At 43.2% G+C, this 15387-nt stretch overlaps 1 protein-coding gene across 1 annotated transcript in view; it reads left to right on the top strand.

The window, feature by feature from the left end:
* The window catches only part of LOC127573827 (tripeptidyl-peptidase 2-like), a 78238-nt gene that overhangs the window by 16826 nt on the left and 46025 nt on the right, over positions 1-15387 (top strand). The window contains 6 exon segments of the mRNA XM_052022336.1: positions 3546-3694; positions 6223-6338; positions 6634-6805; positions 7972-8129; positions 11042-11118; positions 12897-13003. Coding sequence (XP_051878296.1) covers positions 3546-3694; positions 6223-6338; positions 6634-6805; positions 7972-8129; positions 11042-11118; positions 12897-13003 — 779 coding nt within the window.

Below are 15387 nucleotides of genomic sequence, written 5' to 3'. Positions count from 1 at the left end.
TTAGAAGGTGGTATGAATCTGGGTAACCCTTTATTAAGCAACACATACACAGTGGGCTGCCCATCTTCTGGTTTTGTAAACTTTCTAGGATTTTGTGGGTCCACTGAGGGAAGGCCTTTAGCAGGTCTACGATGGCTGAACTGTTTCATGTAGTAGATGGCAGCTTGAACAACAGAGCATCCTCTCTCCCAGTTCTGACACAGGGCTTGTGATCTGAAACATTAACTCTGTTTCCAGACTGTTCCGTTTTGATTTCAGATTTCCAGCATTTGTAGTTTTTCTTTGATTTTCATCAACAGCGCATCCTGTCAATGTTGCCTTTAAAATAAAAATTTCAGAGCATGACTGTCCAATAGCAAGGGGAAATGAGCCCACATCTGGATGGTGAGCAGTTGAAGGAAGCTTAATCTTCTAGACCATGTGCAGGGTTTCATCCCAGCCAGTAGCTTAGTGAGGATCTCACTTGGGCAAGTCACGATCACAGAGTATTTTTGTTTCAGCGTTATTTCCCTGCTGTCTACCTTGCCTGGATTTATTTGTAATGGCTGTTGATCAGTTGGTGTCTCTACTTTTATTAAATACTGGCTAATTTCCTGTTCTGTCCCTCATGGCACGTCTTCTGGATGTTACCGATTAAAGTTATTTGAAGCACAAAACTGAACAATTAATTGACCCTCCCCGGGTGATCCGATAGCTCTATTGCAAATATCCGCAGTGAGGAAGAAAAACATCAGGAAGATTATTGAAAATTAAATGGAATTTAAAGGACCGTTTGTAAAATGCAGTGTTTAGTATTTAATGTTCTCTTGCTCCAGTCTAACTACTTTCATTGCGTCGGCCTTTTTCAGGCGGTGATGTGCAGTTAGAACCAGCACGTCAGAAATTTAAATCACATGGACTCCCTGAGGCAGGGCATCACTTTGAAAATTTAAGAAAAAGGGTTGTTAAATTTTCATTGGTTGGACTTTAAAATGAAAATTAGTAAATATAGCTAAGATGGATATTAAGCACAATGTGCTTGACTGATGGAAGGGGTTTGAGAACCTGAACGTCTACTCACGTTCAACACCTTTCCTGCTGGCGGCTTGTGTTAACAGACTGACAGCATCGGCTTGTTATTCCAGTGAGCAGTACTGTTCAGTAGAATAGTCCCTGAGCCCTTTTAGGTTATCTGTGGAATTTTTCACACACAAATAAGAACCATGATGAACCTGCAGAATACTTCCCTGTATTTTAAAGTGTTCTTTGAATGCACTCAAGGATTATCTCTTGTTCTGCTTTCTCACCCCAGATGCAATAGGTCTTCAATATCAGCATTGCTGAATCTCTGTATCATTTAAAATGCTTCAATTTGATCAGTGCTCAAGCTTCTAAACTCAAAGGAATAAGACGAGAAATACTCTGTGATTTAACTCTTTAATCCCTGTTACGAATTGGGTGAATCAGCACTATTGACCAGACACTGCATCTGAGATGAACTTCCTTTTGAATTTGAATCTCTGCGATTGACTTCGGTTCTTTTGTCTTTCGTCAATATATTTGTGTCCCTCTGTAGTTTTGCCCTTCCCTATTTCTGTAACCTCTAACAGCCATGCGGCATGCATCCTGATTCTGGCTTCTCGTGTATCCCCTGCTTCCTTCACCCACCATGCTTCCTCCAGTTTGGAATTCCCTCTAAGCATGCAGATAGCTGAGAGAGAGTAATTTTCAAAGATATGGAGGAAGAGACATCCTTCTAATTCTGACCTCTCAAATATATTCCACTCCACCATGCCTTCAGAATTTCTCCTTAAAGCTCTGACATCTTTCCTACTTTCAGAAACTTCTTAAAACCCTTTTTTTAATTCAAACTTTTTGTCCCTTTTCTTTCAATGGCTGAATGTCCTATGAACCAATTTGGGCCCACTTTTACAATGTTGAATGTTCTGTGTAACAATAAATCACGACAAAACTATTCAAATCTAGATCTATCGCCACTCCCTCCCCTCTCTGCAAATTAGGCTTGTCTCTTCACTTTTCCAGTTCTGATGAAGGGTCCTTGACCCAAACATTGACTCTGTTCCTCTTTCTATTGATGCTGCCTGACCTGTTGATTGCTTCTAGCATTCTCCAGATCTGTTTCATGTTTTCAGCAGCTGCAGTTTTTTTTTGCTCCATTTGCAGTTTACATTTGATTTGGTTTATTCTTGGCAAGAGCACATTTTTACCGTAGGTCTCATGTTAGGAACAGTTTCCGTTCATCACAGGTGAGTGCATGTGAGCACATTCTTGCGATACTGCTCTGAGAGAAAAGTACTTGATTTCAACTTGATTGACTGAAGGACTATAGTATTGGTACAGTGGGGAGGTCCTGGGTTAATCTGGAATGTGTGAAGAGATAACTGGGTGATAAAAAGCCAGAAACATTTTGTAACTGATGCAGCAGTGTAAGTAGATGCGACACAATGTAGTAGAGCAGCTGCCTCACAGTGCCAGAGACCTGGGTTCAATCTTGACCTCCGGTGCTGTCTGTGTGGAGTTTGTGAGTGCGTGACAAGCATGGACCTGTCAGGGAAAGTCGACGTGTCTTTGTGTGGGGAGGGGGCAGATCCTATTTCAGAAATATGATTGAGTTTTTTGAAGTGATGGAGATGATTGACGAGGGTAGGGCAGTTATGTGGGTTTCCTCCAGGTGCACCAGTCTCCTCCCTTATCCTAAAGACCTGCAGGTCTGTTGGTTAGTTGCCAAGGTGTATAAGTGAACGGTAGAATCTTGGAGGGACTTGATAAGAATTTGAGGAGAATAGAAAATGGTATTAATGTGGGATCAGTGTAAATGGGTGATCGATGGTCCATATGGTCTTGGTGGGCTGAAGGGCCTGTTTCCATGCTGTGCATCTCTATGACTCTAAATACCTTGTGGTTTCTTGCCCCTTGCTGTACTGTCTGAATGTTCACATTGCATACTCCAAACTCTCAGGTATCTGTTTAAATTTTTAGAGAGATCATAAGGGACTTAAAATTTTTATCTGTCTGTATATTCTTGCACAGCTTAGCTGGCTAGCCGATGATTTCTTTCGATATTTACAATAAAAATATTTCTTTGGGAATTAGACACTGAAGTGAAAGTTAGTAGAAGGGCTGTTGCAAACTTAATGCTATTTAAAAGGGGCCTTAGCACATTTGCTGGGGTCCCTGGGAGTTAATTGGCTCAGTATTTATACATTATCATTTGAAAGCCACTGGTAGAGTATGGGACTCAAAACCTAAAGGACCATATTTCGGGGATGGCAACTGCCTTTTATTGACAATGATCCCTGCCCCTGAAATGTGCCCAGCATAATGCCAGCTTCTGCAAGCTGGTGATAATTAAATCAATTTTATGAGCTAGAGCTTGGCATGGGAAATCCAGATTCTACAACCTTCACTTTCTTCTCCTGTACTACAGTCAGCTTTAGCCAATCTGTCTCTCTTAATTATTTTGGGCTTGGTATCATTTGTCTGATTCCATCCTGTACATCTGTCTGAGACAATGCTGAGTTAATGTATTTTTTTGCTTCACTTAGTGTTGATGGAGCACTGGGAGTGTGCATCACTGCTCCAGGAGGAGCCGTGGCATCTGTCCCCAACTGGACTCTACGTGGCATGGAGTTGATGAATGGGACCTCAATGTCCTCTCCAAATGCTTGTGGAGGCATTGCTCTGTTAATCTCAGGTACGCTAAGGCAGTCTGTAGTATCATTGCTCCTCTTTCCCCTGTAGAAACAGAGCCAATATATCACACAAGGAGGCATTTTGGTCCATCATGTCTATGCCAGTCAAAAAAGGAGTAATCTAACCTAATTCCACCTTCCAGAATTTAGTCCATAGCCCAGCAGGTCATGTTTTTAATGTACACAATCAAGCATGTTTTAAACATGATGAGAGTTTCCACATCTAGCACCTCTCTGGCAGGGAGTTCCAGACACTTACCACCTCTGGGCAAAAATTCTTTCTTCATTTCCCTGCTAATTTGTGTGGGAAAAGTATGGACTTCATTGGGGAAATAATGTGTCTTTGTGTGGGGTGGTGGTGGGGGAACCTGTCCAACAAACTTGATTGAGTTTTTTGAGGATGAAGATGATTGACGAGGGTGAATGTTGTAACGTAGACTTTAGTAAAGCATTTGACAAGGTCCCTGATGGTAGGCTGGTCCAGAGGATCAAGTCACGTTGGATTCGCGGTGAGTTTGTAAATTGGATACGAGATTGGCTTGGTCATAGAAGACAGAGGGTAGTGGTGGAGGGACGTTTCTCTGACTGGGGGTCTGTGACCAGTGTTCCACAAGTATCATTGCTGTTTGTGATTTATATAAATGACCTGATGAAAATGTAGGTGGTCTGAGTAATAAGTGTGCAGATGACATGAAAGTTGGTGGAGTTGTGAATAGTGAGGAAGGTTGTCAAAGCATGCAGCAGGATGTTGATCAGTTGGAAATTTGAGTGGAGAAATGGCAGATGGAGTTTAATTCAGACAAGTGCAAGAGGAAAGTGTACAGCAAGCATACAGAACTTGTTGGAGCATTGATGTACAGGTGGATGTTGGGACACAATTCCATAGCTCCCTGAAAGTGGCAACACAAATAGAGAGGTGGTAAAAAAAAAGGCGTACAGCACGCTTGCCTTCATCAGTCGGATCATTGAGTATAAAAGTCGAGAAGTCCTGCTGCAGCTGTATAAAACTTTGGTCAGGCCACATTTGGAGCACTGTGTGCAGTTCTGGTCTCCGCATTACAGGAAGGATGTGGAGCTTTGGAGAGGGTGCCGAGGAGGTTCACCAGGATGTTGCCTGGATTAGAGGGTATTAGGTATAAGGAGAGATTGAACAAACTTGGATTGTTTTCTTGAGAGTGTCAGAGGCTGAGGGGCGACCTAATAGAAGTTTATAAAATTATGAAAGGCACAGAGGGTAGATGGTCAGTATTTTTCCAAGGGTGGAAAAGTCATGCACTAGAAGGTATAGGCCAGAGGTGAGGGAGGAAAGTTTAAAGGAGATACGCAAGGCAAGTTTTATTTTACACAGAATGGTGCATGCGTGGAATGCGCTGCTAGGGGTGGTAGTGGAAGCAGATCCCTTCACCAATTATTTAAAACTATGACCTCAAGGTTTTGACCACCTGACTACTTTTCTTGGGGAAAGAACCCTTCATATTTAATCTACCAGGTCCCTCATTACTTTAAACCATTGTTCAGCCTCCTCTTTTCCAAAGGAATTAACCACTGCTCATAGGTTCAGTTTACTAGTCCTGGCAATATTCTCAATTCTCCTTTGCACCTGTTCTGGTGACTAGAACAGTGAACAAGACTTAGTATTACCTAACTAGTGCTATATGTAGTCCTGGCAAAACCCCTGCTACCTCTAAGGATCTGTGGAATTGCACTCCAAAGGACCACTTCATTGGTGGGTTAGTAGTCACTTACAGACCAGATGGATAAGGTTGGTAAATTTCACATTCAAACAGCATGGAAACAGCCCTTCAGCCACCGAGTCCACACCAACCCTCAAGTGCCCCTTTATTCTAACCCTACACGATTCCCATTTCACGCTCCTCGCGTTTCCATTAACTACACCCTCAGATTCTCCATTTCACCTACACACTGAGAGCAATTTACAGCGACCAATTAACCTCCCATGTCTTTGGGGTGTGGGAGGAAACCAGAACACCCAGAAGAAACCCACAGTCACCCTCCACACAGCACAGAGGTGAGGATTGAACCGTGTCTCTGGAGCTGTGAGGCAGCAGCTTTTGCAGCCACTGCTCTGCTCTTCTATTAATGGAACTTTAACCTGTTACTCATGCAAGCTGTTAAATCCAAATGTATTTAAATTCCCTAGCCATCCTGTTGGGATTCAAATTCTTGCCTACAAATCAGTGGTCCAGACTGCAGGTAGTTGTTTAGTAACTTAATCACTCTGGAAACTCAACACATCAGGCAGCATCTGGGAAAAGAGGAACAGCATTTTCTGAAAATCAAAAAACTGCAGATGCAGAAATTTTCTGGTTTTATTTCAGATTTCTAACATACGCATTTTTTTGATTTTTGACGTAATCTTCCTTCCTGCATTCACTGTTGAATTTATTGACCATCTTTTATTTACACTTAGTGTACGATGGTTTATGGCCATGTCACCTCCTGTTCATCCCCTTGATTTTTTTAGTGTGTCACATTTTCAGTGCCAACCTCACTGTTGTTTTCACATTAGGTTTGAAAGCGAATGGCATTGGTTATACAGTGCATTCAGTGCGTCGTGCTCTCGAGAACACAGCAGCGAAGGTGGACAATGTTGAAGTATTTGCACAAGGCCATGGGATCATTCAGGTAAACCTGTGATGTTACCTACTTTTCTGAAGATACTTTGCCTCAGTTGTTGAGCTGTTCATTCATTCATGTTTCAAGAATTAAAAAATGCACACTTCTCCAGTGGATGAAGGTGCACATGGGCAAGCAGCAGACAAAGTGATGTGCAGTCACACAAAGCTGGTGGGTGGGTATGGGCAGCTACTGTTGGTGAGAATTATGGTGACCCAGTAGAGCTGGTCTCCACTCCCACCTTAGCTCCAGTTCTATTCTGTGGATTCCCATTGTAATACTGCCTTAAATTTCTCCCTGGCAGATTGAGAAAGCCTACGACTACCTCAGCCAAAATGTCTCAGTAAAGAGCAGCCAGTTGGGTTTTAATGTCAAGATATATCACTGGCGTGGAATCTACCTCAGGGAACCAGCGTATCTGTCTGTGCCAATTGACTTCTCTGTTTCCGTGGAGCCATTGTTTCCTGAAGACACAGGTATGGAGAAAGCAAATTTCAACCATGGTGGAGGTTCTTCAGTTTGGCCAGTTAGAACACCACAGTGGTGATTCAGGAGGGGTAGACCGATCATATTGATTGAAAAAAGAGTGATGATTTCTGGAGGGTTACAACATAATGCTGGTATAACAAGAGCCTGTATACACACAGCACCTTGAATAACAAGAGCCGTTGTCAAAGTGATGCATTTCGACAGCAGAAATAGTTTGAGAGGTCGACCCATGGTTAAAGGGGTGAGGCACTGATTACACAAAAAAAATCTATAGAATCTTCAGAGGCAGGGCAGAAATACAGTAAACCACCATGAAACTGAGAGTTTGGTGTGCTTAAACATAGATATTTATTTATTGCCAGCTGTTTGCTTCCAATGCTCAATGTAAAATTCATTGTTCTCACTGCTGCCTGAATTCACAAGGCATTTTCAGAGTCTTTTCCCTTAAATCTTGGCTTTATCCCAGTCTTATGGCTTCCTCCTGCTGTAGCCCTCTACTGCAGTCTTCTACTGCCAACTTTAATGCTGCACCACATCTCTTCTCCATCATCCCTGGGGCTGTAACTACCTCCATTTTAACTGCACAGTAGTTCCATAGTTCCTTCCACCTTGGCCCTGCACCACAGTACTGTCCACCTTGGAACCCCTGCCTCCGGCCACCTGGACCTCTGCAAAGCTGGCGCTTAATTCCTCTCTAGGTGGCTCTAGGTTGCAGCCTGGGTCTGAGCCCACCTTCGTTGCAGGACAGATATCAGTGCAGCAAACAAAATGGGGACATGAGACTTCAGATGCTGGAATCTGGAGCAGCAAACAATCTACTGGAGGAACTTGACAGGTCGAGCAGCATTGGTGGAGGGAAATGGGCAGTTGACATTTTGGGGTCAAGGCCCTTGATCTGGAATATCAGTGCTGCCAGCCTTGGACAGGCACAGCAAACACATCCAATGCCCGAGAGAAGCTCTGAAATACAAGCTCTGGGATGATTACAGGAGCTGCAGTTTCTACCTTTTGAGACTTCTGTTGATCTAACAGTGTTGAACACAGTATTTGATGCACTGTCAAGTCTATGAGCCAGTTTAGTTGCCCTAAGCAATTGGTCATACAGACACATGAAGTGCTCAGTATTCCTCACTGTTTTAATTTAAATCTGCAGATAATAGTGAGAAGATTGCTCTCCAGATACACTTGGCTTTGACTTGCAATGCAACGTGGGTTCACATCCCTTCCCACCTGGAGCTGATGAACCAGTCCCGGCAGGTGACAGTCCGGGTGGATGCACGCAGTCTCAAGGAAGGGTTGCACTACACAGAGGTTAGTCCCATGCACTTTTTGTGTGTTCATCACTGGGTGTTTTATCCTTTCAGAACTGATGTTTGTTGTGTCAGGGTGTGATCATCTGATTTTGTTTGAAGGAAGAGTATTGGCTGAGAGAATGGGGACATCTCCTTTTTCAACTGATGCCATGGGGTACTTAACCCAAATCCTAACCTGCAAGAATAAGTAGATGCCTGGACAGCTCCAAGTAGGTCCCATTGGAGTCCAGTGGGTGGAATGGGAAGTACGTAACTTGACTGGGTGGGGAACATCACCTTATTCTGTCAGGGAATGGATTTAAATTGACTGGTAATGCTTGAAGTGAGAACTGTGCAACTTGCTTAATGTTCTAATTTTGGATTTTCAAAAGGCATTTGGTGAAATGCCGATAAATGATTACCGCTCAAGATGAGCTCATGGCATTGGGGGTGGTGCACGTGTAGAGGATAGACGATTGGCTATCCAGCAGGATAGAATCAGATAAGTAGATTATTTTCAAATTGGTGAGTGGTAACCAGTAGTCAAGAGAACAGTGTTGGTGCCTCAGCTATTTACAATCTATGTTCGATACTCAGATGAAGCAGCTGAAGGTGGTTGGGCCTAGGACACTGCCCTGAGGGACTCCACCAGTGATGTCCTGGTGCTGAGATGCTTAACCCCCAACAACCACAACTTTCCACATTGTTGGGTAGATGCCGGTGTTGTAACTATACTTGGCTAGAGGCAGAGCTATTTCTGCAGTGTTGGTCCTCTGTGTTACAGTTGGAATGACATCTAGTTTCATTGCCTTTGCTGTACCCAATGTGCTTGGCCATTTCTTGATATCAAGTTGGCTGGAGATGGTGGGGTATCGGGAGGAAACTGTAGTGAATCATCTGTTCATTGCTTCTCACTGGTTGAGAGCAACGTGAGATAATCACTGGCAGGAGGCATGTTGTGTAAATGTGAGAGACTGCCGAATGCTCTATATAGAATGTAGATTAAACATCAATTAACATGCAGATAAAGCTAAAGACTGCAAATGCTGAATATTTGAAATAAAAATAGAAAATACTGGTTACTGGAGACATAAGCTCCCTCATGAAGAAAGGTAATCACCCTGAAATGTTAACTTGGTTTCTCTCTCCACAGATGCTGCCTCACCTGCTGAGTATTTTTCGCATTTTCTGTTTATATTTCAGGCAAATGGAACGTTTTTTTTGTGAAAATAATAGCGTATAAAAATAGAGGAGTCTTTTGCAATTATATGGGCTGTAGGTAGGATCCATATGAAATTTTGGCCTCCTTATATAGGGAATAAAATACTTGCACTGAAAGCAGTACAGGGAAGATTCACTAGGTTGACTCCTGAAGTGAAAGGATGCCTCCCTTGTCTTATAAGGAAACATTGAGCAGGTTGGGTCTCTCCATTAGAGTTCAGAACATCGAGACATGACCTTATTGAAATGTATTCGATACAACCGTTTGACAAGGTTCCGTATGGTAGGCTTCTTCAGAAGGTCAGAGGCCAAGGGATCTGGGGAAGCTTGGCCATGTGGATTCAAAATTGGCTAGCCTGTAGAAAGCAGAGGGTTGTGGTGGAGGGAGTGCATTCAGATTGGAGGGCTGTGACTAGTGGCATCCCGCAGGGATCGGTTCTGGGACCTCTGCTTTTTGTGATATTTATTAATGACATAGATGAGGGGGTGGAAGGGTGGGTTAGCAAGTTTGCAGATGACACAAAGATCGGTGGTGTTGTGGATAGTGTGGAGGGCTGTCGAAGCTTGCAGAAGGATATTGATAGGATGTAGAGCTGGGCTGACAAGTGGCAGATGGAGTTCAATCCAGAGAATTGTGAGGTGGTACACTTTGGAAGGACAAACAAGGCGGAGTACAAGGTAAATGGCAGGATTCTGAACAGTGTAGAGGAGCAGAGGGATCTGGGGGTTCGCATCCACAGATCGCTGAAAGTTGCTTCGCAGATGGATAGGGTAGTTAAGAAAGGTTATGGGATGTTAGCTTTCATAAGTCGGGGGATCGAGTTTAAGAGTCACAAAGTAATGATGCAGCTTTACAAAACTCTGGTTAGGCCACACTTGGAGTACTGTGACCAGTTCTGGTCACCTCATTATAGGAAGGATGTGGAGGTGTTGGAAAGGGTGCAGAGGAGTTTTACCAGGATGCTGCCTGGATTAGAGAGTATGGATTATGGGGAGAGATTAAAGGAGCTGGGGCTGTTCTCATTGGAGAGGAGGAGGATGAGGGGAGACATGATAGAGGTATACAAGATATTGAGAGGAATAGATAGAGTGGACAGCCAGTGCCTCTTTCCCAGGGCACCAATGCTCAAAACAAGAGGACATGGCTTTAAGGTATTGGGTGGGAAGTTCGAGTGATGTCAGAGGGAGGTTTTTTACCCAGAGAGTGGTTGGTGGATGGAATGCGCTGCCTGGGGTGGTGGTGGAGGCTGATACATTGGACAAGTTCAAGAGATTGTTAGATAAGCATATGGAGGAATTTAAGTTAGAGGGATATGTGGGAGGAAGGGGTTAGATACTAATAGGTGTGGTTTGAAGGGCAGCACAACATGGTGGGCTGAAGGGCCTGTATTGTGCCGTATTGTTCTATGGTTCTATTAGATTCTGAGGGGCATTGATATGGTAGATGCTGACTAGTTCCTCTTTTGGGAGGATCTAGAATTAGTCTCAGAATAAGCAGTTGCCTACGTAAAACTAAGTTGAGAAGGAATTTCTTGATTGAAAGTAATGGATCTTTGGAATTCTGTACTCCTGATGTTAGAGGATTAAAGGGAACTGACAGAAAAGTGAAACTGAGGCCAAGATCAAATCAGCTACAGTCTTATTGAATGGTGGAGCAGGACATATCCTGGTTCCTTTCTGACGTCCTCGTCTTTTTTCTTCTTGCCTCAGGTCCTTGGTTATGATACAACAGCTCCTGGTGCTGGTCCATTGTTCCGAATTCCTGTCACAGTCATTATTCCTTCAAGGTTTGTGCAAACAAGTATTCTGTCTGCTCTTAAAGCTTATACCTGTTGTGACTGTTATAAAACAAGTGTTAAGTATACATCAGACTTTTGGTACATTTAGAAACAAGGATAATAGAAAAGCAGCCATTGTGCTAGAACTTTATAACTCAGTATAACATCATTTAGAGGAATCTGAACATGCTTCAGGCAGGAAAAGTAGGTCTTGGAAAGGTATAGAACAGATTGACCAGGATGTAAGCAGGGATGGGGAAGAGGAAATAGAAAAGATTGAAATAGAAATTCAGTTTCAGATTATGTTGGCTACTTAGGATGGAGATGAGGAGAAATTTCTTCACTCAAAGGTTTGTAAACCCTTTGCCATTCTTTACCTCAGCAGTGTGGATGCATTTTGTACATTAAGAATTAGAATTGAGATCCCATGGGGAAGGTGGTTATCACACAGGATCAGCCATAATCATATTGAATGATGGAGCTGGATGGTGGCCTGTTTTGCATATATTTCTTGTTCTTACTATTGATTGTAGACTGATTGCCCAATAGATTTCTTGCTTATCTCTGCACTTTAAAAAGGTATGACATTATGAACACTATTTGTATATCAGAGGATTAAAAGATTGTGACCAATGTCTCTGCCGCTTCCTTCAGCAATGAGGATGCATTCAACCTGCAGGTGACTTAGCAATTTCCGATAATACCAGTCCTTTTCTCTTCTTTTTTTATTGTTATCGTTTTTTTTAGTATCATGCACTTTCTTTGTGAAGGCAGATGCAAAGTAATCATTTAATACTATAGCCATGTTCATTATGCCTTGTAGACACTTACGATGCTTCTGTTCCCTTCTAGGAAATGGCTTAGTCCATTGGAGCTTTCTGTTTTCCTTCCATATCGCTGAGGATGTCTTAAAGCTCTTTACCATTCCTTTTCCCACTTCCCAGAAGGTTTTATAGATGTATGCTGAACAATAGGGTGCCACTTTCAATCATCACTTGAAAAGCCTTCTGAGGGAGAGTGAGAGATTGGTCTTGGGACAGAAACCCAGCAATACTTGCTGATTTCAATTGTTAAGTCATTTGTTATAAATAGGCATGTGTTGGCTTCAAATTAAATTTGTGGATTTAGCACTCAAAAAGTAGTTTTGAACTGCTTCCACTGATACAAATGTCTTTGGTTATAGAGGATAAGCTTTACTGTCAACACCACCTTTAAAGATCAAAGCATACAAGAGTTTGGAAATAATCCAGAAGTGACTAACAATAGATTCAATTGGGAAAATGGGAATTGCTCAGTGGAAAAAAAAATGATGCAGTTCACCTTCTGTGATTCAGCCAGCCACATGATGCAACAAAGGTGGAGTTAGTGACTGATTGACTAACCACAGTGATATCAGTGAACCTACAACAGACCCAGACAGGCAAAGGAAATGCCCAGGAGAAGAGCTTTGGGAACCAGAGGTCCAAAGTCTGTTTCTCCCTGGCTACTCGCTCCCCATCTAGAGCTCAAATCACTCAGGTGCTGTATCCCAAGATATTCTGAAAAAAAATCAATCACACTCTCAGTTGGTATTAATTGTCAAGTTTAATATTAATTATTAGAACAAAGGCCATAAGTTGAGCTCTGGGTCCAGAGTTCCCAAGGAAAGAAGCTGTATCATTCAATGATGTTGACAAGACTGCAAAATTTGCATTCAGTGATGTGGTGGCTATCTTATGTTCACTGAAGATAAGCAGTCGTAGATAATGGAACTGTTCTAATTGTTCTCCTTATGTCTGTGGATCTAGGATAAATTCAGCTTGTGAATACAAAATTGAGCAAAAAAATGTGGACTTCAAGCCTGGAGAGATCAGAAGACAGTTTATTGAAGTGCCTCAAGGAGCCACATGGGCTGGTGGGTGTTACATTCCTGCCAATCTTGAATTTTTAATAATAAACACAACAGATGGATCTGGACAAATGAAAGAACATGGAACATTACAGCATAGTACAGGCCCTTCAGCCCACAATGTTGTGCTGACATTTTATCCTGCTAAGATCTATCTAACCCTTCCTTCCCACATAGCCCTCCATTTCTCTATCATTCATGTGTCCATCTAAGAGTCTCTTACATGTCCCTAATATATGTGCCCCCACCACCTCTGCCAGCAGTGTGTTCCACGCACCCACCACTCTTTAAAAAAAACTTACCCCTGACATCCCCTTATATCTTCTGGTCACCTTAAAATTATGTCCCCTCATGTGAGCCATTTTCGCCCCGGGAGAAAGTCTGACTGTCCACTCGATCTGTGCCTCTTATCATCTTGTACACCTCTATCAAGTCACCTCTCATCCTCCTCCTCCTCCTCCTCCTCCTCCTCTCCAAAGAGAAAAGCCCTAGCTCACTCAACCTGTCCTCATAAGACATGCTCTCCAATCCAGGCAACATCCCAGTAAATCTCCTCTGCACCCTCTCTAAAGCTTTCACATCCTTCATATAATGAGGCAACCAGAACTGAACAATACTTGTCTGACCAGAGTTCTATAGAGCTGCAATATCATCTCACGGCTCTTGAGCTCAATACCCTGACTAATGAAGGCCAACACTCCAATGCCGCCTTTATAACCCTATCAACCTGCACGGAACATCAGTAAATCTAAAATTTTCTGAGGATTCCTGAACAAAAGCTCGTTCTTATGTTTCAGGGGTAACTGCCCATCTATAGTTGCACTTGATACAATATTGGTCCCGAGTTGCCACCCTGGACCACCACGGTCCATGTGGTGAGCACACTGACTGCATCCCTGAGCCTGCATTGATTGTAAGAGGTAGGAACTTAAGAGGGGATTTAACATTGAACATGACAGCATAGTACAGGCCCTTTGGCACAAGATGTTGTACCTACCTTTTAATCTAACCATTCCCTCCCACATACCCCTCCATTTTTCTATCATTTATATGCCTATCTACGAGTCTCTTAAATGTCCCTAATGTATCTGCCTCTACCTGCACCCCTGGCAGTGCATTCCACACTCCCACCACTCTAACAAAAACTTGCCTCTGATATCCCCCCTGTACTTCCCTCCAATCACCTTAAAATTATGCCCCCTTGTGTTCACCATTTCTGCCCTGGGAAAAAGTCTCTGGCTGTCCACTCGATTTATGCCTCTTGTACACCTCTCAAGTCCCCTCTCATCCTCCTTCACTCCAAAGAGAAAAGCCCTAGCTCACTCAACCTATCCTCATAGGACATGCTCTCCAATCCAGGCAGCATTCTGGTAAATCTCCTCTGCATCCTTTCTAAAGCTTTCACATCCTTCCTATAGTGAGGTGACCAGAACAATACTCCAAGTGTGGTCTAACCAGGATTTTGTAGAGCTGCAACATCACCTCACGGCTCTTGAACTCAATCCCTCAATTTATGAAGGCAAACACACCATACACCTTCTTAACGACCCTATCAACTTGTGCGGCAGCTTTGAGGGATCTATGGACTTGGACCCCAAGATCCCTCTGTTCTTCCACACTGCTAAGAATCCTGCCATTAACTTTGTATTCTGCCTTCAAATTCAACCTTCCAAAGTGAATCACTTCACACTTTCCCAGGTTGAACTCCATCTGCCACTTCTCAGCCCAGCTTTGCATCCTATCAATGTCCCGTTGTAACCCTCAACAACCTTCTACACTATTCACAACACCACCAACCTTTGTGTCATCCGCAAACTTACTAACCCACCCTTCCACTTCCTCATCCAAGTCATTTATAAAAATCATAAAAGAGCAGAGCTCCCAGAACAGATCCTTGTGGAACACCAGTGGTCATCAACCTCCAAGCAGAATACACTCCATCTACAACCACCCTTGGCCTTCCATGGGCAAGCCAATTCTGAATCCACAGAGCCAAGTTTCCCTGGATCCCATGCCTCCCAGTCGTAGTTTCATGTACTGACCCATCATGTACTGTTCATCACCCTTGTTCCTGATACTACTTGCATTAAAATAAACACACTATCAACTTCCTATCCTTCCTCAGTCTCTCACACACTGCATCAACCTGTACACCAACTGCCCCATCCTCTGACCTATCCCTCAGATTCCCATCCCCCTGCCAAACTAGTTTAAACCCTCCACAACAGCTCTAGAAAACCTGCCCACAAGAATATTGGTCCCCCTCCAGTTCAGGTATAACCTGTCCCTTTTGTACAGGTCGTACCTTTCCCAGAAGAGATCCCAATGATCCACAAATCTGAAACCCTGCTCCCTGCACCAATTTCTCAGCCATACATTTATCCACCAAA

This window comes from Pristis pectinata, chromosome 8 (assembly GCF_009764475.1).
Source record: "Pristis pectinata isolate sPriPec2 chromosome 8, sPriPec2.1.pri, whole genome shotgun sequence".
Taxonomy (NCBI): Eukaryota; Metazoa; Chordata; class Chondrichthyes; order Rhinopristiformes; family Pristidae; genus Pristis; species Pristis pectinata.
This window is presented reverse-complemented; position numbering and strand designations above follow the sequence as displayed.